The sequence below is a fragment of the Bos taurus genome, chromosome 23, assembly GCF_002263795.3.
Source record: "Bos taurus isolate L1 Dominette 01449 registration number 42190680 breed Hereford chromosome 23, ARS-UCD2.0, whole genome shotgun sequence".
NCBI classification, from domain to species: domain Eukaryota; kingdom Metazoa; phylum Chordata; class Mammalia; order Artiodactyla; family Bovidae; genus Bos; species Bos taurus.
Genome location: NC_037350.1, coordinates 4,182,880 through 4,205,824, shown reverse-complemented (window position 1 = coordinate 4,205,824; position 22,945 = coordinate 4,182,880). Strand labels below are relative to the sequence as shown.

At 38.4% G+C, this 22,945-nt stretch overlaps 1 protein-coding gene across 2 annotated transcripts in view; it reads right to left on the bottom strand.

Annotated features, from left to right (window-relative positions):
- COL21A1 (collagen type XXI alpha 1 chain) overlaps positions 1-22,945 on the bottom strand; it is a 234,927-nt gene that overhangs the window by 55,948 nt on the left and 156,034 nt on the right. For both annotated transcript variants that reach the window (XM_059880512.1, XM_059880511.1), the window contains 4 exons: positions 18,728-18,781; positions 18,196-18,247; positions 17,570-17,625; positions 17,393-17,446 (listed from right to left, as the gene is read on the bottom strand). In XM_059880512.1, coding sequence (XP_059736495.1) covers positions 17,393-17,446; positions 17,570-17,625; positions 18,196-18,247; positions 18,728-18,781 — 216 coding nt within the window. The remainder of the gene's footprint in view (positions 1-17,392; positions 17,447-17,569; positions 17,626-18,195; positions 18,248-18,727; positions 18,782-22,945) is intronic.

Below are 22,945 nucleotides of genomic sequence, written 5' to 3'. Positions count from 1 at the left end.
TATGCCATGTAAAGGACAGTGCACTTTGGGGTAAATTCTTTAATTGCTCTTAATTTGATTTTAATTTCAAAATGACATTGCTATTCTCAACTTCATAGATTTTTCTTTTTAGGAAAATTAAATAAGAGTCTTTGTTAAAGTGCCTTGAACATCTCTAGAAACAGAAGGGAAGATCCAAGAAAGTTAGCTACTCTACTGCCATCAAAGGGTTTGGAATTTTAACAGTTCTTTAACTATTATGATTTGTTTCAGGCTACACTATTTTCAAATACTCTTATTTTTCTATTTGACTGCTATGGTTTGGCATTATAATTTAGGAAAAATGAATTACTTTTTAAGTGCTTGAAAAAAAAAAACCCACATTGATTATTTCATTGTTTCTAGGGGCCAGAAGTCTGCGCATGGCTTTACTGAGTTATCTGTGTGCATGCACAGATGCTAAGTCCCTGCAGTCGTGTTCAACTCTGTGCAACACTGTGGACTGTAGCCCATCAGGCTCCTCTGTCCATGGGAGTCTCCAGGCAAGAACACTGGAGTGGGTTGCCATGCCCTCCTTCAGAGGATCTTCCCAACCCAGGGATTGAACCCACATCTTTTATGTCTCCTGCATTGACAGGTGGGTTCTTTGCCACTAATGCCACCTGGGAAGCCCAGGTGTCTGAGTAGAGTCTTACAAAGCGGTAACCAGGAGGTGTGCTGGGTTGTGTTCTCATCTGGAGGCCTCACTGCACAAGTATCTACATCCACATTAACTCACTTCGTTGGCAGAATTGAGCAAGTAGGCTCTAAATGGAGCCCCTCATAATGTACCATCATTACTGGAGTGATACCTGTCGGTTAGAAGCAAGTCATAGGTCCCAGGAACACTCAAAAGTAGGGAATTAAAAAAGACATGAGCACCAGCAAGTGGGGGTCACTTTCCAGTCTTCCTGCCCCAATTATTGTCACATATCCCTGTAAGGGTTGTACTGTTTGCCTGGACACTAACAATATATGAAACTGTCTGTTTACTCACAGTCTGGACAAGAAGATTGGATTTTCAACTCAAGCTTTTGAACTTTTGTCAACCTAATGGGTGGGTAATTGTACCTTGGTATAGCTTCAATTTGTATTTCTCTTATTATGAGTGAAGTTGAACATCTCTGTACATTTAAGGGCCACTTTACACCTTTTTTTGGCTTTGAGAATTATATATTCATGTCTTTTCCCCTCATCTATATATTTATTGAAATATAATTGATTTACAATATTATAAGTCAAATAACTTGTGATTAGACAGTGGAAGTGATGAATAGATTCAAGTGATTAGATCTGGTAGACAGAAGCCTGGGGAACTATGGATGGAGGTTTGTAACATTGGACAGCAGGCAGTGACTAAAATCATCCCAAAAAAATTAGATGCAAGAAGGCAAAGTGATTGTCTGAGGAGGCTTCACAAATAGCTGAAGAAAGAAGGGAAATTAAAGGCAAGGGAGAAAGGGAAAGATGCCCAACTGAATTCAGAGTTTCAAAGAAGGGCAAGGAGAGATAAGAAGTCCTTCTTAAGTGAACAATCCAAGGAAATAGAGGGAAAAAATAGAATGGGAAAGACTAGAGATCTCTTCAAGAAAATTAGAGATACTGAGGAAACATTTCATGCAAAGATGGGCTCAATAAAGGACAGAAACTGTATGGATCTAACAGAAGAAGAAGATATTAAGAAGAGGTGGCAAGAATACACAGAAGACTTGTACAAAGAATATCTTAATGACCCAGATAACCATGATGGTATGATCACTCACCTAGAACCAGACATTCTGGAATGCAAAGTCAAGTGGGCCTTAGGAAGCATCGCTACAAACAAAGCTAGAGGAGGTGAAAGAATTCCAAATAAGCTACTTCAAATGCCAAAAGATGATGCTGTTGAAGTGCTGCACTGAATATGCTAGCAAATTTGGAAAACTCAGCAGTGGCCATAGGACTGAGAAAAGTCAGTCTTCATTCCAATCACAAAGAAGGGTGATGCCAAAGAATGTACTGACTAGCATACATCTCACACACTAGCACCACATGATTTATATACATATAGCACCACATGATTCCTGGTTGGTTGAATCATCCATGGATTCACATTCATGGATACAGAGAAACCATAAACACAAAGGGCAGACTATAAATTATACTTGGATTTTCAACTGTGGGGAAGGTTATACCCATAACCCCAGTGTTGTACAAGGGTAAACTGTAACACCATAATCAAGGGACCAAGGTTAACATACCAATGATCAGACATGTGGATGGTATTTACTCTGATATAATGAGAAGGACACTCAGTTCAGTTCAGTCATTCAGTCGTGTCTGACTCTGCAATCCCATAAATCACAGCACGCCAGACCTCCCTGTCCATCACCAACTCCCAGAGTTCACTCAAACTCATGTCCATCGAGTCAGTGATGCCATCCAGCCATCTCATCCTCTGTCGTCCCCTTCTCCTCCTGCCTCCAATCCCTCCTAGCATCAGAGTCTTTTCCAATGAGTCAACTCTTCGCATGAGGTGGCCAAAGTACTGGAGTTTCAGCTTCAGTATCAGTCCTTCCAATGAACACCCAGGACTAATCTCCTTTAGGATGGACTGGTTGGATCTCCTTCCAGTCCAAGGGACTCTCAAGAGTCTTCTCCAACACCTCAGTTCAAAATCATCAATTCTTTGGCGCTCAGCCTTTTTCACAGTCCAACTCTCACATCCATACATGACCACAGGAAAAACCATAGCCTTGACTAGACAGACCTTTGTTGGCAAAGTAATATCTCTGCTTTTCAATATACTATTTAGGTTAGTCATAACTTTTCTTCCAAGGAGTAAGCGTCTTTTAATTTCATGGCTGCAGTCACCATCTGCAATGATTTTGCAGCCCCCAAAACCAAAGTCTGACACTGTTTCCACTGTTTCCCCATCTATTTCTCATGAAGTGATGGGACCAGATGCCATGATCTTCGTTTTCTGAATGTTGAGCTTTAAGCCAACTTTTTCACTCTCCTCTTTCACTTTCATCAAGAGGCCCTTTAGTTCCTCTTCACTTTCTGCCATAAGGGTGGTGTCTTCTGCATATCTGAGGTTACTGATATTTCTCCCGGCAATCTTGACTCCAGCTTGTGCTTCTTCCAGCCCAGCGTTTCTCATGATGTATTCTGCGTATAAGTTAAATAAGCAGGGTGACAATACACAGTCTTGACGTACTCCTTTTACTATTTGGAACCAGTCTGTTGTTCCATGTCCAGTTCTAACTGTTGCTTCCTGACCTGCATATAGGTTTCTCAAGAGGCAGGTCAGCTGGTCTGGTATTCCTATCTCTTTCAGAATTTTCCACAGTTTATTGTGATCCACACAGTCAAAGGCTTTGGCATAGTCAATAAAGCAGAAATAGATGTTTTTCTGGAACTCTCTTGCTTTTTCGATGATCCAGTGGATGTTGGCAATTGGATCTCTGGTTCCTCTGCCTTTTCTAAATCCAGCTTGAACATCTGGAAGTTCATGGTTCACACATTGCTGAAGCCTGGCTTGGAGAATTTTGAGCATTACTTTACTAGTAAGTAAAGTGCAATTGTTTGGTAGTTTGAGCATTCTTTGGCATTGCCTTTCTTTGGGATTGGAATAAAAACTGACCTTTTCCAGTCCTGTGGCCACTGCTGAGTTTTCCAAATTTGCTGGCATATTGAGTGTAGCACTTTCACAGCATCATCTTTCAGGATTTGAAATAGCTCAACTGGAATTTCATCACCTCCACTAGCTTTGTTCGTAGTGATGCTTTCTAAGGCCCACTTGACTTCACACTCCAGGATATCTGGTTCTAGGTCAGTGATCACACCATTGTGATTATCTGGGTCATGAAGCTCTTTTTTGTACAGTTCTTCTGTATATTCTTGCCACCTCTTCTTAATATCTTCTGCTTCTGTTAGGTCCATACCATTTCTGTCCTTTATCAAGCCCATCTTTGCATGAAATGTTCCCTTGGTATCTCTAATTTTCTTAAAGAAATCTCTAGTCTTTCCCATTCTGTTGTTTTCCTCTATTTCTTTGCATTGATCACTGAGGAATGCTTTCTTAGCTCTCCTTGCTAGAAGGACACTCACCTCTGTGTTATCCTTCTCCACCACCCCTGAAATAATTCCCATCTAATCAGACAAATGTGAACTGACTGAGATTCTAACAGAAACCCTAACCAATGCTCTGCAAAACTGTTATAAAAAGTAAGAAAAGACTAATAAATCATCACAGATAAGAAGAGACTAAGGAGACATGATAAGAAAAAAAAAAAGGAATGTGGTGTATTCTGGATTGGATCCTGGAACAGAAAAAGGACCTTCATGGAAAACTAATGAAATCCAAATAAAGTATGGAGTTCAGATTAATTTACAGGAATTTGACAATACTGATTTCTTAGTTTTGACAATGCATCATAATAACATCATGAGAAACTTGGTAAGGTATATAAGGAAACCTCACTGTACTATTTATCTATAACTTCTCTGTAAATACAAAAGTACTTCAAACTAAAAAATTTCTTTAACAAGCCCCAGAAGTTTCTGTTGTTGTTGTTAGAAAATTTCGTGCTTATACTAAAACTTATGTGAAGTTTACATGAACCTCAATAATTTATTACAATTTTAAAAAGAAAAACAAATTTAGAGACTTAAACTATCTAATTTCAAGACTTATTCTGGGCTCCCTGGTGGCTCAGACCATAAAGAATCCACCTGCAATACAGGAGACATGGGTTTGATTTCTGGGTTTGGAAGATCCCCTGGAGGAGGGCATGGCAACCCACTCCAGTATTCTTGCCTGGAGAATCCCCATGGACAGAAGAGCCTAGCGGGATACAGTCCATGGGGTCACAAAGAATCAGACACCACTGAAGTGACTTAGCACACACATAGATGAGTAAAACAGAATCAAGAGTTCAAAAATCAGTTAACACATATATTGTATGTGTTTTTGTGCTAAGTATCAATTGATACTTAGCAAAAATGCTCATGTAATTCTATGGGAAATGAAAACCTTGCAATAAATGGTTTTTTATGACTGGGTCTCCAGGGAGAAAAGGGAAGAAAAGAACTTTAACTTTTATATCACACAGGAATTAAAATAATCAAAATGGATCATAGAACTAAATTTGTAAACTCAGTTCAGTTCAGTAGCTCAGTTGTCTCCAACTCTTTGAGCCCCCATGGACTGCAGGATGCCAGGCTTCCCTGTCTATCACCAACTCCCAGAGCTTACTCAAACTCATGTCCATTGAGTCAGCAATGCCATCCAACCATCTCATTCTCTGTTGTCCCCTTCTCCTCCCACCTCCAACTTTCCCAGCATCAGGGTCTTTTCCAGTGAGTCAGTTCTTTGCATCAGGTGGCCAAAGTATTGGAGTTTCAGCTTCAGCATCAATCCTCCTAATGAATATTCAGGACTGATTTCCTTTAGGATTGACTGGTTGGATCTCCTTGTAGTCCAAGGGACTCTCAAGAGTCTTCTCCAACACCACAGTTCAAAAGCATCAATTCTTCAGTGCTCAGCTTTCTTTAGAGTCCAACTCTCACATCCATACATGACTACTGGAAAAACCATAGCCTTGACTAGACAGACCTTTGTTGGTAAAGTAATGTCTCTGCTTTTTTAATATGCTGTCTAGGTTGGTCATAGCTTTTCTTCCAAGGAGCAAGTGTCTTTTAATTTTGTGGCTACAGTCACCATCTGCAGTGCTTATGGAGCCCTAGAAAATAAAGTATCTCACTATTTCCATTGTTTCTCCATCTATTTGCCAGGAAGCAATGGGACTGGATGCCATGATCTTAGTTTTCTGAATGTTGAATTTTAAGCCAACTTTTTCACTCTCCTTTCACTTTCATCAAGAAGCTCTTTAGTTCTTCTTCACTTTCTTCCATAACGTAATGTCATCTGATATATGAGGTTATTGATATTTCTCCCGGCAATCTTGATTCCAGCTTGCGCTTCATCCAGCCTGGCATTTTGCATGATGTACTCTGCATGTAAGTTAAATAAGCAGGGTGACAATATACAGTCTTGACGGACTCCTTTCCCAATTTGGAACCAGTTGTTGTTCCATGTCCAGTTCTAACTGTTGCTTCTTGATCTGCATACAGATTTCTCAGGAGGCAGGTCAGGTGGTGTGGTATTCCCATCTCTTTAAAAATTTTCCACAGTTTGTTGTGTTCTACACAGTCAAAGTCTTTGGCATAGTCAATAAAGCAGAAGTAGATGTTTCTCTGGAACTCTCTTGCTTTTTCAGTGATCCAGTGGATGTTGGCAACTTGATCTCTGGTCTCTGCCTTTTCTAAATCTAGCTTGAACATCTGGAAGTTCACGGTTCTTGTGCTGTTGAAGCCTGGCTTGGAGAATTTTGAGCATTATTTTGCTAGCATGTGAGATGAGTACAATGGTGCGATAATTTGAACATTCTTTGGCATTTACTTTCTTTGGGATTGGAATGAAAACTGACCTTTTCCCTTCCCATGGCCACTGCTGGGTTTTCCAAATTTGCTGGCATATTGAGTGTAGCACTTTCACAGCATCATCTTTTAGGATTTGAAATAGCTCAACTGGAATTCCATCACCTCCACTAGCTTTGTTCATAGTGATGCTTCCTATGGCCCATTTGACTGCATTCCAGGATGTCTGGCTCTAGGTGAGTGATCACACCATTTGTAAGCTATGGTGGTACAATCTTAGAAACTATGATATTTTATATATGCATTTAAGACATTTGAAAATATTTTGTTTTAGAAGAAAAGAGAAAATTTCTGACTTTAAGTTAGGTAAAGATTCTTAAATACAATACAAAGACATAAGCAAAAAGAAATTCTAAGAAGCTAGACTTCATCCTGATTAAAAACTTCTTCCCATTGAATAACACCATTAAGAAAATGAAAGGCAATCTGAGGGTCAGGAGATAATATTCCCAAATACATGTCTGATAAAAGACCTATTGTACAACGAATTCTTGCAACTCATTAACAAGAAAACAACCTAAAGTTTTTTTTTTAATTGCCAAATGTTTTGAATAGACACTTCACAAAAGAAGATATACAAATGGCCAAGAAGCCCATAAAAAGATGCCAACCTTGTCAGTCATCAGAAAAATGCAAACTAAAACCATATGAGATACTATTATGTACCAAATAAAAGAGCTAAAATACCAAATACTAAGTGTTGGCAGGATGTGGTAAAAGTAGAATTCTCTTGAATTGCTGATGGTAATAGAGAATAATACAATCACTTTGGAAAATAGTCTGGGATATTCTTAGGAAGTTAAACATACACTCACCATACAATGAAGCAATTCTAGTAGGTATCAACCCAAGAGAAATGAAACCATGTCCAATCTAGATGTGTATAAGCATATTCATATCAACATTATTCATAAATGCCAAATATAGGAAACAATTCAAATGTTCATCAGCTGATAAATGAAGAAACCAACTGTCATAGATCCATGCCACTAAATATGGTGTGTGTGCATGTGTTCCATCGTTCAGTCAGATTCAATTGTTTGAGACCCCATGGACTGCAGCCCACCAGGCTCCTCTGTCCATGGGATTTTTCCAGGCAAGAAATACTGGAGTGGGTTGCCGTTTCCTCCTCCAGGGATCTTCCTGACCCAGGGATTGAACTCCCGTCTCCTGAGTCTCCTGCATTGGTGGGCACATTCTTTATCACTGCACCACCTGGGAAGCCTTAAATACTACATGATTATATGTACTTGACATTGTAAGAAGCAAAACTATAGTAACAGAAAGCATAGTCCACATGAATACATGTGACAATTCCTTTGAATGAATGGATGAATCAATTAATCAGTCTCCATCCCTCCCTCTCCCTCACCCTTTCCCTCACCAACACCTCTTTATCCCTCTCTATATAAAATATATACACACATACATGAAAACATAAATATGTATTTTGATATACAAATATACATTTATATATTGACACATATAAACAATATAAACACACATACATACATCCTATTGATATTGTTTCTTTAGAGCAACCCTGACCAATACACAACCAAATGCAATGCACAGATATTGATTGTATCAAGTGTAAAAATAGCTATTTAGGACACTGTTTTTAAACAATTAGAAAAATTTGAATATTAGAAAATAGTATTGTATTGACATTAAATCTCTTGAACATCATGATGGAATTAAAATATTCTTAGGATATACAGGCTTCCCTGGTGTTTCAGATGGTAAAAAATCTGCCCGCAATGTGGGAGACCTGGGTTCAGTCTCTGGGTTGGGAAGATCCCCTGAAGAAGGGAATGGTTACCCAGTCCAGTAGTCTAGCCTGGAGAATTCCATGGACAGAGAAGCCTGGCAGGCTATACAATCTATGGGGTCACAAAGAGTCGGACACAACTGAGCAACTTTCACTTAGGAGATATAAGCTGAAATGTTTAGGAGAGAAATGCACGGAGTCTAATTTATTTTCCAGTGGCTCAACAACAACAACAAAATTTAGAAATAGATACTCATATATTTATGTGGTTCAATTTTCTGTATGACTGAAAAATTCCAAAACAAAAAGCTGGGTGGGAGGAAGAAAACAGATTTTAATAAGGTCAGAAAAAATTAGGTATGATTCATTATTGAAACATCCAAAAAGTAAACATAAACTGCAGACTATTCAGACAAAAGAATATTATTAAGCACTAAAAACAAATGAACTATCAAGTCACGAAAAGACACGAAGGAGTCTTAAACACATATTACTAAGTAAAAGAAGCCAATCTGAGAAGACTACACACAATATAATTCCAACTCTATGACATTCTGGGAAGGAAAATCTTTGGGGACAGTAAAAAGATTAGTGGTTGTCAGAGGCTAGGGGAAGAGGAAGATGAATAAGTAGAGAACAGAGAATTTTTAAGGCAGTAAAGTTATTCTGTTTGAGACTGTAGTGGTGGATACGTGATTATACATTTGACCACACCCACAGAATGTACAATATCAAGCATGAACACCAATGTAAACTATGGACTTTGAGTGATAGGATGTGTAAATGTAATTCATCAATTGTTAAAAAAAATGCACCACTCTTGTATGAGAAGTCAATTCTGGGGAAATCTAGGAGGAGGGGGCAGGAGGTATATGGAAACATTTAGTACTTTCTGATCAGTTTTGCTGTGAGCCTAAAACTTCTCTAAGAAATAAAGTCTATCTTTTTAATTAAATAGACTTTTAAAAAATTGTGAATGACTCCAGTAAAAAATTTCAAACAGACAAGAAGAAATTAACCTAACCATATTAGAAGATCCACACTAATTAGAAAATTCAGGACATAACCAAAGTTAAACATTAAGGGTAGCATGGACCTAGCAAGAAAGTAAATATCAAGAGTGAACTAACTTAAAAATGTTAAACATAATTATATTCTCCAGATAGTTCACTATCCGAAATATAGGGAAATGGAAACACATGTCCATGCAAAAACTTGTACACAAATGTTCATAAAGCACTATTTATAAGAGCCCCAAATTACAAACAACTCAAATGTCTATGGACTGATAAATGAATAATATCCATATATTCAAACAATGAAATATTATCAGCAATGAAAAGGAATAAAATATTAATATAGGGCAAAACATCAAAGAACCTCACAAATGTTAGGATAGGCCAAGGGATGAACCACAAAAGACCACATGATTCATATGAGTCAATATATATGAAATGTCCATATGGGCAAATTCATGTGGAAAGGAAGTAGGTGAGGGGTTGAGTATGTTGTTGTTATTGTTCAGTCACTAACTCGTGTCTGACTCTTTGCGACCCCATGGACTGTAGCACGACAGGCTTCTCTGTCCTTCACCATCTCCCAGAGCTTGCTCAAACTCATGCCCATTGAGTCAGTGATGCCATCCAACCATCTCATCCTCTGTCACCCTCTTCTCCTCTTGCCTTCAATCATTCCCAGCATCAGGGTCTTTTCCAATGAATTGGCTCTTCATATCAGGTGGCCAAAGTATTGGAGCTTCAGCTTCAGCACCAGTCGTTCCAATGAATATTCAGGGTTGATTTTCTTTAGGACTGACTGGTTTGTTCTTCTTGTGTCTAAGGGACTCTCAGGAGTCTTCTTCAGCATCACAGTTCAAAAGCATCAATTCGTCCATGCCCAGCATTCTTTATGGTCCAACTCTCACATCCTTACATGACTACTGGAAAAACCATAGCTTTGACTATAGGAACTTAGTTGGTAAAGTAATGTCTCTGCTTTTTAATACACTGTCTAGGTCTGTCAAAGCTTTTCTTCCAAGGAACAAGCATCTTTTAATTTCGTGGCTGCAATCAGCATCCACGTTGATTTTGGAGCCCCCAAAAATGAAATCTGACACTGTTTCCACATTTTCCCCGTGTACTTGCCATGAAGGGATAGGACTGAAGGCCATGATCTCAGTTTTCTGAATGTTGAGTTTTAAGCCAACTTTCTCACTCTCCTCTTCCACCTTCATCAAGAGGCTCTTTAGTTCTTCTTCACTTTCTGCCATTAAAGTGGTATCATCTGCTTATCTGAGGTTATTGATATTTCTACTGGAAATCTTGATTCTAGCTTGTGATTCATCCACTTCTGCATTTCATATGATGTACTTTGCATATAAGTTAATTAACCAGGGTGACAATATACAGCCTTGACGTACTCCTTTCCTAATTTTGAACCATTCCTCCATGTCAGGTTCTAACTGTTGCTCCTTGTCCTGCATACAGATTTCTCAGGAGTCAGGTAATGTGATCTGGTATTCCCAGTTCATTAAGAATATTCCACAGTTTGTTGTGATCCACACAGTCAAAGTCTTTAGTGTAGTCAATGAAGCAAAAGTAGATGTTTTTCTGGAATTCCCTTGCTTTTTCTATGATCCAGTATATGTTGGCAATTTGATCTCTGGTTCCTCTGCCTTTTCTACATCAGTTTATACATCTGTAAGTTCTCCATTCATGTACTGTTAAAGCCTATGCTTGATTTTGAGCATAATCTTGCTGGCATGTGAGATGAGTGCAACTATACAGTAATTTGAACATTGTTTGGCATTGCCTTTATTTGGGATTGGAATGAAAACTGACCTTTTCCAGTCCTGCAGCCACTGCTGTGAAAGTGTTAGTTGCTCAGTCATGTCTGACTCTTTGTGACCCTAGGGCCTGTAGCCCACCAGGCTTCTCTGTCCATGGTATTTCCCAGGCAAGAATACTGGAGCAGGGTGGCCACTGCTGAGTTTTCCAAATTTGCTCGCATAGTGAGTGCAGCACATTAACAGCATCAACTTATAGGATTTTAAATAGCTCAATTGGAATTCCATCACCTCTATTAGTTTTGTTTGTAGTAATGCTTCCTAAGGCCGACTTGCCTGCACAGTCCAGGATATCTGACTCTAGGTGAGTGACCACATCATCACAGTTAACTGAGTCACTAAGAGCTTTTTTGGACAGTTCTACTATGTATTCTTGCCACCTCTTCTTAATATCTTCTGCTTCTATTAGGTCCCTACCATTTCTGTCCTTTATTGATCCCATATTTGCATGAAATGTTCCCTTAGTATCTCTAAGTTTCTTAAAAAGATCTCTAGTCTTTCCCATTCTATTTTTTTTCTTCTTTTATTTCATTGTTCCCTTAAGAAGGCTTTCTCACCTCTACTAAAACTTGCTATTTTCTGGAACTCTGCATTCAGTTAAGTATATCTTTCCCTTTATCCTTTGCCTTTCACTTCTCTTCTTTTCTCAGCTATTTGTAAAGCCTTCTCAGACAACTACTTTGCCTTCTTGCATTTCTTTTTCTTAGAGATGATTTTGGTCACCACCTCCTGTACAATGTTATGAACCTCTGTCCATAAATCTTCAGCCACTCTGTCTAACAGATCTAGTCCCTTGAATCTATTTGTTACCTCCACTGTATAATCATAAGGGATTTGATTTAGGTCATACCTGAGTGGCTTAGTGGTTTTCCCTAAGCCATTGGTTTTCAATTTGAGCCTGAATTTTGCAACTGGGAGCTCACGATCTGAGCCACAGTCAGCTCCAGGTCTTATTTTTGCTGACTATATAGAGCTTCTCCATCTTCAATTGCAAAGAAGATAATCAATCTGATTTCATTACTGACTATGGTGATGTCAGTACACCACCAGATGGTGATATCCATGTGTAGAGTCAAAGTGATTGCCAGTGGGTTTCTCTCTGAGGTGATGAAAATGTTCTAAAATTAAACTGTAGTGTTGATTGAGTAACTTTGTAGATATACTGCTGCTGCTGCTGCTAAGTCACTTCAGTCGTGTCCGACTCTGTGTGACCCCATAGATGGCAGCCCACCAGGCTCCCCCGTCCCTGGGATTCTCCAGGCAAGAACACTGGAGTGGGTTGCCATTTCCTTCTCCAATGCATGAAAGTGAAAAGTGGAAGTAAAGTCGCTCAGTCGTGTCCGACTCCTAGTGACCCCATGGACTACAGCCCACCAGGCTCCTTCGTCCATGGGATTCTCCAGGCAAGAGTACTGGAGTGGGGTGCCATTGACTTCTCCGTAGATATACTAGAAACCATTGAATTTTATACATCAAGTGAGTAAATGTATGATACGTGACTTATTTATCAACATGCTGTTAAAAAGAGTAAACTGAAGTTTACAATTGTGGGTATATACATGTGCATGTATCACCTAGATTAATATCAGAAAGGGCAAGGAAGTAGAAAAAGAAGAACAAACTTGGCCCAAGTTAGCAGAAGGAAAGTGAAAGTGAAAGTTGCTCAGTTGTGTCTGACTCTTTGTGACCCCATGGACTATACCATCCATGGAATTCTCCAGGCCAGAACACTGGAGTGATATCTGTTCCCTTCTCCAGGGGATCTTCCCAACCCAGGAATTGAGCCAAGGTCTCCTGCATTGCAATCCACTCCAGTGTTCTTGCCTGGAGAATCCCAGGGATGGGGGAGCCTGGTGGCTGCCGTCTATGGGGTCACACAGAGTTGGACATGACTAAAGTGACTTAGCAGCAGCAGCAGCTCCTGCATTGCAGGTGGATTCTTTACCAACTGAGCTATCAGGGAAGCCTAGCAGAAGGAAGGAAATAATTAATTAGAAGAAAAATAAATGAAGAAGAGAATAGGAAAACAATAGTAATAAAAAAAAGACAAAGCTAGAGTTGGGATTTTTTGAAAAAAAGAATAACCCCTTATGAGACTAATTAAGAAAAAAATAATAATAGCCAAGACTCAAAATCAGAAATAAAAAGGGCAAAGTTACAATTGACTCAAAAGAAATTTTTTAAAGGGTCAAACTCTTATGAATAATTTATATGGACAAACTAGAACTGGACAAACTAGAAAAAAAGATAAATTCCTACAATCTACCAAGACTGAATAAACAGAAAGCCCGAATAGACCAATGACAAATAAAGAAGACTATATAAGCAATCAAAAGCCTTCCAATAAAGAAAGTCCCAGGAACAGATGACTTCACAGTATTTCGAGGTAAATTCTCAAAATACTTAAAGAAGAATTAATACCAATCCACCTTACAGCCTTCCAAGAAAAAGAAGACAGAACACTTTCAAACTTTTGATAGGCCAGTATCAAATAAAGCCCAAGAAAACACTACAAGAAAAGAAAACTACGGGCCAATATCCTTCATGATCATGCATACAAAAAGTCTCAACAAATATTAGGAAACTGAATTCAACAGTGCATCAGAAGGATCATACATCTTGATTAAGTGGGATTTATCTCTGGAATGCAAAGACGGTTCAGTATGGATATACCACATTGATAGAATGAAGATAAAAATCACACGATCATCTCAATAAATGCAGAAAAAGCATTTGATGAAGTTCAACACCATTTCATGACAAAAATTCTCAACAAATTACAAGAAACTTACCTCAACATAATAAAGACCATAGATGCATGAAAAGCCCACAGCTAATATCATATTCAATGGTAAAGAGGTGAAGATTTTTCCTCTAAAATCAAGAACAAGGCAAGGAAGCCCAATCCACCACTTCTATTCAACATAGTACTGACAGTACTAGTCAGAGCAGTAATGCAAGAAAAATAAAAATATCTAAATTGGAAAGGAAAAATAAAACTCTCTGTAGACAACATGATCTTGCATAAGGAAAACACTAAAGACTATATAAAATATTGCTAAAACTAACAAGTGCAGTAAAGTTGCAGAGTACAAAACCAACATATAGAAATCAGTGCATGGTATGCAATAACAATGAACCATCTACAAAGGAAATTAAGAAAATAATCCTAAAATTGCATCAAAAATCATAAAATGCTTAGGAATAATCTAAGCCAAGGAGGTGACAGACTTGAATGTTGAAAATGGTAAAATATTGATGAAAGAAATTAAAGACATTAATTAATTAATGAAAAGGCATTCCTAGCTCATGGATTGGAATACTTTATATTGTTAAAATGTTTATTCAACCCCAAATGATCTATACATTCAATGCAATCCCTACCAAAACCCTAATGGCATTTTTCTGTAAAAGCAAAAAACAATCCTAGTATTCATATAACCAAAAGCACAGATGGCAGAAGTAGGGAACGGGGGTTTTATCAGACTGAAAAGCTTCTGCACAACAAAGGAAATCGTCAACAAGATGAAAAGAAAAGGCATACTATGGAATGGAAGAAAATATTTGCAAGTCATATATCTGATAAAGAGTTAATACAAAAAATATATAAGGAACTCCTACAACTCAATAGAAAAAAAACCCCATAACCCATTTAAAAATAGGCAAAGGAACTGAGTAATCACTTCTCCAAGAAGACACACAAATGGCCAACAAGTAAATGAAAAGGTACTCAGCATCACTAATCATCAAGAAAATACAAATCAAAACTACAATGAGATATCATCTCTTACAGGTTGGTGTTATTATAAGTATATTTATATACACACACACAAAAGTGCTGGCAAGAATGTGGAAAAACTGGAACCCTTGTACACTATTATAGGGATGTAAATGGATGTTTTCTACATGCACTATAGAAAACAAGGTGGAGGTTCCTCAAAAAATTAATAAAACTGTATATTATCCATCAATATCACTACTGCATAAATAACAAAAAGAATGAAAACCTTGAAGAGATATCCAAACTACTGGGTTGATTGCAGCATTATTCACAATAGCCAAGACATGGAAGAAGCTTAATGTCCATCGACAGATGAATGACTTTAAAAATGTGAGACAGATAAACACACACACACACACACACACACATTTTTCAACCTCAAAAAAGAAATAAATCTTTCCATTTTCAACAACATGGATGAACCTGAAGGACATACGCTAGTGAAATAAGCATATGTAAAATGATAACCATTACACTGTCCCATTTTCATGAGGAACCTAAAATGGTCAAATTCATAGAAGCAGAGAACAGACTGGTTTTTGTCAGGGGCCGGGGAAAGGGAAACAGGGAAGTATTGGTCAAAGAATACAAAGATTCAATTATGCAAAATGAATAAGTCCTAGAAATCTACTGTACAATACAGCTTAGGGCCTACAGATAACAATACTGCTTTGTAAACTTTAAAATTTGCTATGAGGGTAGGTCTTACATTGTGCTCATATTTCAAAAAGTAATAAACAATAATAAAGGGGAAGGAAGAAAATTTTTGGAGGTGACAGATATGTTTATACCGTCAATTGTGGTGATGGTACAGTGTACATACTTATGTGCAAACTCTCCAAGTTGTATATATAGAAGAATCTGTGTTGTCTAAAAACGTCAAAAGACTAGATTATAAAACCCATGAGAGTTTTGTTCTCTTCTGTATGTCTAGTACCTACAAAGTATAAATAGATACTGGCTTAATCAATAAACAAATAGGAAATAAAACACAAAACTAGTTAAATATAATTAATAACACATGATTGAACTCTTGAAAACAGGGCCCTATACTGTACATCCAGGAAGCACTATCTGTAATCTTTAAGAAATCACTTGACATTTGGAGAACTTCCATAAATTTAAGTGAAAAAATGGACAATGTTTCCAAAGGAAAAGAAAACACCTATAGATCAAGGAAATCTGAACTGAATTTTTGAGCAAGTGAGGCCTTCAAAGTTGTGACCATTAGGAAACATGATGACATCTCTAATCCAACGCTTGACCCAGTGGTCTTGCTCGCTGACGGATTTACACAAATTCTCTCCTAGGTATCAAAACAAACACACACACACACAGCAGAATAATGACGTGGACTGTTGGCTTGTTCCAGATATATTGACTTGAATATATATACGTCCCTGATGTCCTTCTATTTAATAGGTCACACTATAAAAAGGCTGTTTCTGTTTGATAACTGACCCAGAAAAACGTCTTTATGTAAGAATAAGATGGTGCTCACCCACCATCATAGGAGCATGCGCCTTTGAGTTTTTTCAGGATTGATGAGTGATTGGCATTTCCCCATTCTTCTTACTCTAATTCTCCCATATTCATATCACACAAGTTACCAGGGTTAAGGTTAAAACTGTTAGGGTAGATGCCCATCAGCAGATGAATGGATAAGAAAGCTGTGGTACATATACACAATGGAGTATTACTCAGCCATTAAAAAGAATACATTTGAATCAGTTCTAATGAGATGGATGAAACTGGAACCTATTATACAGAGTGAAGTAAGCCAGAAAGAAAAACACCAATACAGTATACTAACGCATATATATGGAATTTAGAAAGATGGTAACAATAACCCTGTGTACGAGACAGCAAAAGAGACACCGATGTATAGATCAGTCTTATGGACTCTGTGGGAGAGGGAGAGGGTGGGGAGATTTGGGAGAATGGCATTGAAACATGTATAATATCATGTATGAAACGAGTCGCCAGTCCAGGTCCGATGCACGGTACTGGATGCTTGGGGCTGGTGCACTGGGGACGACCCAGAGGGAGGGGAGGGGAGGGAGGAGGGAGGAGGGTTCAGGATGGGGAATGCGGGTATACCTGTGGCGGATTCATTTCGATATTTGGCAAAACTAATACAATATTGTAAAGTTTAAAAAAAAAAAACAAAAAACTGTTAGGGTTGAGGATTCATTCCCCTACTCTCTGAAAACAAAGTCAAATCCCTTGGAAGACACAGCTAAGTACCTGCGGCTCAGATCCACTAAACAAACCTATCTGAATGGCTCACTGAAGGAGCTTCTAATATCCTGGGATTTTATTTCCAACACATAAGAATTCATGATATATTCAAAATAAATTGATCATGATCTTTAAATTACAACTTTTAGTTCATTCATTTTATACCAATGTCACATGTAAACAAAAGTCTAGTATCTGTACATTTTTCTCATATTCACTCACTAGTTACAGAAATCTTTTCTGTGGTATTTACCTTGAAACCAGGGCTACCCATTAATCCATCCTTTCCATGTCTTCCAGGTTCTCCCTGGAAAATAAGGACAAGTATTTTAATATATTTTTGCACTAATGTTTCTTTTTTAAAAGAAGATAGTACAGGATAAATTTTATTTAATGTAGAATACTTAAGAAAAATTTCCGTCAAACTCACAGCACGTCCAGGAAGGCCAGGAAAGCCAGCGTTCCCCTGTTCACCTTTTGCGCCCTGTTTTTAAAAACAAACAAAAACAATCTTTACAAGGTTTTGAAATTCCAACTCAAACTTAAATAGGAAAGAAAGATAATGTCCTCAAGGACTAATAGAATGCATGGAACCACAGCTTGTGTTGGCCCCGCAGCTTTCGGCATTATTTTACCAGGACACACATGACGTTGAGAATAAGATGGATGCAGAATTATTACAAGCATCTAAACACAGAAACCACATCTAGGCAGAATTAAGAAGAAATGTGTATCTTAAATATAGAGAGAACATAATTTCCCTTCAGTGAGAAAAAATAAGAGTCTCCATGGACATGCTGTTAAACAGCTACTACTTCCAAGTAATCTCTCTCTATAAATATTTTGAAAGTTCAGAAGGGTCAATAACACAAAGTATTCTTATAGAAAATCAAGCATAACAGTCAATAGTCATTTTTCCATTATTTCGTTGTTCTGAATAAACCCCACAGAGAAAGGTGAAAAAAAGCTAATTGCCAGAACAGTGGACTGGGACTGAAATTCCAATTTTCTATTTCCATTATATTGAAAGTTCAATATGATACTCTAAACTTCCCTTTTTGCCATAAAATCCAGGTGCTCCTTTATCTCCTTTGGGGCCCATTTCACCCTAAAAGACAAAATATAAATCCTGAGTTTTAGAGAAGTATTTAGTATTTCTCTTATAGATTAAAGAAAAACACCAATTATACACAACAGAGTTTAATATGCTAACATCAAAGTAAAGTAGAAATAAAATGTTTAAAATTTATTTACAAAAGTCTTATATCCCAGGCTTTATAAAGCAAAAGCAAGGAAAAGTGAGGGCATTTGATACTCTAACAGGGCTTTATATGATAAAAGTTAAGAGAATTTCTGTATAATCAAAGTTACTCATCAACTTTTAAATACTATAAGATTTACAACACTATAGGTTTATGGCTGAAAATTTTAAAGGAAATTTGTAAAAGCTTTATGTAAACTATATACTAATCTTAACCTAGTCATTTAATATATGAGCATTTATTGATAGCACATTTATAACATAGTTATTTCAATTTGAAGTAAAATGCAACATTGCTTAATTTTATAAAGAATAGGTTTCTTCAACCTTCGATCCTGGTATTCCATGAAGCCCAGGAAAACCAGGAAGTCCACGGTCACCCTGAAAATAAAACAAATTAATTAAAGAAAACACATTTCAGCCTAAAAATATCAACATATACTCTTCTACCTCATTCTTGACAAAATCTATTGGAAACAAATCTGCACACAGTTAAATATACATCACACTAAAACCCTGTCTCTATAAAAGACTAATCCTCTTTTAGCAGAGTTTCATTTATAATCAGAGAAGGAGAATATGAGAGGACAGGGGAATCTCATCAACAGTCCTTACCCAACCTTAGAGAGCAGTCATCCATTCTAAAAACACTTAGGCTTTTATGTGGCAAGACCTAGGAGTTAATGGAAATGGCCGAGGGCTAACACTCTCCAGAGAGAGCCGTCCTCTGAGGTCCCAGCTCAGTGCAGATAGACCTGAGATGAAAGTCTAGGATTCTGTGGAGGATTTTTCTCCTATTGCAGATCTCAGTAAATTGTTTGTGAAAGTAAAAGTGAAGTCGCTCAGTCGTGTCCGACTCTTTGTGACCCAGTGGACTGTAGCCCACTAGGCTCCTCTGTCCATAGGATTCTCCAGGCAAGAATACTGGAGTGGGTTGCCATTTCCTTCTCCAGGGGATCTTCCCAACCCAGGGATCGAACCCAGGTCTCCCGCATTGCTGGCAGATGCTTTAACTACTGAGCTACCAGGGAAGCAGGTGTATATTCATATGTGTCTACCAGAGCCTCCTGTCTCACTCATATATACCCATTTAGCATTCCCTCCAGAGAGGGTCCTCCCGCCCCCAACCTAGGTAAATGCAAGATCCACCTTTCCTACCAGGCTACCAAAACTGGTCTGCTTTCCCCACCAGAATGATGTTGTTATTGCGAACCAGGGAAACAGGAAAAAAGGTACAGTCTCTATCCTCACGGAGAAGGCGATGGCACCCCACTCCAGTACTCTTGCCTAGAAAAGCCCATGGACAGAGGAGCCTGGTAGGCTGCAGTCCATGGGGTCGCGAAGAGTCGGACACGACGGAAGCGATTTAGCAGCATGAAGAGGGAAGGATCTATGTGATCTCCAGAAGAGGAGAGATGGAGAAAATCACAACAGTGTGATATTTGGTGGGCATAATTTTAATACTTATTTCTGTGGGACTTAGTGCTGCTGTCTTACCTTCAAAAATCTTAATTGTCAAGACAGAGTTTCAAGAGAAGCCCAATGGCTCACTCAGCAAGATTTAGGTTAATTCACGTTTATTTAGGCAAATTAAGACACTGCATACAAAAAAATTTATGATTTCCTTAGCTGTCTGGTAGAGAGAGAAGAAGATGTGACCAATTATCTGTGATAGATATAACTCTTAAAAATTGCAATTTTAATGAAGGTTGTTTATTCACACGTTTTAAAGAGTTGACAGTTATTCAAGGCATAGAACCCTTGAAAGGCTACTCTTTCCACCCTAAATTCCAAGTCACCAAATCACATGGTTACCTTATGCCGGGAGCCGGCATATTGCATATTGAGTGCATATTGCATATTGAGTACAGCACTTTTCAGTATCTGGAATAGCTCAACTGGAATTCTATCACTGCCAGTGTGAGGAACTCCGCCCATGACAAAGGTCATGAGGAAGGCGGCTCGGCATACGCAAAGGCGGGATCGAGCTTCAGGAGTCGCCCTGGAAATTCTCGAGCATATACCCCCAAAACCAGAGTCTGCCTACTTTCTGCTTTGTGCTTTCACCTACATCTCTGACTTTACGGGGGGCTGTCCCCCACTACCTCTCTGAAAAAAGAGTTAGCTTACAGCTCCAGTTAATAATTCCTGGGTGTGACAGTGTTTAACCTACAAACTCCTTTGGAAATCCTCTAGCCTGCCTGAATAGGTTTTTCCGGCCACATGTGATTGTTCAGAGCCTCCCAACTGTGAGAGGCAGGAGATATTCTAAACTGTCTAAACACAGATTCTTTTGAGTAGTTAAAAGATTGATTAGAAATTGTATTGGTGAAGGGATTTTCACTTGTTGGGCCAATGTTTGCTGCTAAGTTTCCATATCCCTTACCTGCTGTGTCCCTGGCAGTGTATTGATTAATATAATTGGTGTAAGTAGTAGCTTTAATGTTTGTAACCTGGGACCCTTGAGTTAATTCTTTTTCTTGTTATAGCCCACCACACCTTTACCCTGTAGGAATGCAACTCTATCTAATGCTTTTGGAGGGTGGCTCCTGACCAATCACCTTTAGAGAAAAATAAGTTTTCTGAAGAAAAGGTCTTAAAATGTTAACAGGCCTCCGGGCCAGAAGATGATGCAAATCACCTAAGCTTTTGCATATGATAAGTTTGCAGGAAGAAAGCCTGGCTTGCTGCATGACTCTACTCCTTCCCCCATTATCCTCTATGCATAACTTAAGGTATAAAAACTGCTTTGGAAAATAAAGTGCGGGCCTTGTTCACCGAAACTTGGTCTCACCATGTCGTTCTTTCTCTTACCTTCTGGCTGAATTATTCAGCCTCTTTTCTCCACTGAATTTCCTCACTGAGCTATCCTTATTTCAGCCTCTTTTCTTCACTGAATTTTACTGAGCTATCGTCATTCTATTACTCTTTATATCCTTAATTAACATTTAATTAAGCAGTTGTTTCCTGATCTTCGCCTACGCCGTCTCTCCTTCGAATACCCTGGATCAGCCGGGGCTGGTCCCCGGCAACCTTACTACCCCATTTTTCCATTTCCAGCATAAAGGTGAGAGAACTACCTATCTGAATTGAGACAAGAGTTGAAGGTCAGGTAGACAAGATACACTCTTGATAAGATGGAATTTAGCTGACTAATCAGTACTTAATAAAAGTACAAAAAGAAGGGTAAACTGAACTCCCTTTAAGGGTGAACCTAGTCCCACCTAAGAATTCCATTCTCTGACTACTTATAGAAGACACCATCTTCAAACTGGTGATATTTTCCTGGAGATAAGATAAACCAACCTAAGATGAAGTGAGAAGACCAGGAAAATTAACCCACACTGGAACCAAGAAAACATAAAATCTGGACAAAACTACCCTCAATGTGCATAAGCAAGATTTTTAAGTAAAACTAAAAGGCACAGCATCCATATTAATATCCAGCAATGAAGAGGGGAGGAGCAGAGAAACAGTAAAATGCTTGGAGATTACTAAGGCAATATCTACAAAATACAAAGCACAAGAAAGGGAAACTCAAACCCAATACACTCAGCCAAGTAGCGTCCAAGGTTTAAGAGTAATAGGTAGCAAAGAAGTTGTAAAAGTAAGCCCGTGTCTACCTACAATGGTTCTGTAATGTGAAAGACAAATGCTGCTATGTTTGCCATTAAGCAGTTGAGTCATCAGTTACTGCAGGAAAGGTTAGCCTACGTTGATTAATATAAAAATTTATCTACTAGCAAAAAGAGGCTGCCAAATAATAATATTTAAAAAAAATAAATATGGCGGTGGCTCTGAGGCTAGGTAGTGGCCACTGAAAAATTTTGGAGGTTGGAAATACAGTGATTTGTGTAATGCAGTGAATATTTGGTGAAAACCTTGCTTGTAATTAACTGTAAAGGCAAAGAATGCATCCAATGAACTTAGCTAAAGAACTGAAAAAAAGAATGACAGTATCAGGAATCAGTTGGTATTGGCTACATTTGAAAAGGTAACTATAAAAGAGATCAGTACAGAAAAGAATCAGCCAGTTTTCAAGTTGCAATTAAAAGAATAGACCAAGTCTAAAAATACTGGGATAGGGAGAATACACCTTTTAACCCCCATCTCTAATAGGCAAATTAAGAAATTGGAGAAGGCCTTTGAAAGAAGTTCAGTCAAAACACAGCCTCTGTAAAGGAACAACTCAAGTGTGTGCCCCTAAAAACCATTCTCAGTTCAGTCAGTTCAGTTCAGTTGAGTTGCTGAGTTGTGTCCGACTCTTTGCGACCCCATGGACTACAGTACACCAGGCCTCCTTGTCCATTGCCAACTCCTGGAGCTTTCTCAAACTCACGTTCATTGAGTCAGTGATGCCATCCAACCATATCATCCTCTTCTGTCCCCTTCTCCTCCTGCCTTCAATGTTTCCCAGCATCAGGGTTTTTCAAATGAGTCATTTCTTCGCATCAGGTGGCCAAAGTATTGGAGTTTCAGCTTCAGCATCAGTCCTTCCAATGAATATTGAGGACTGATTTCCTTTAGGATGGATTGCAGTCCCTT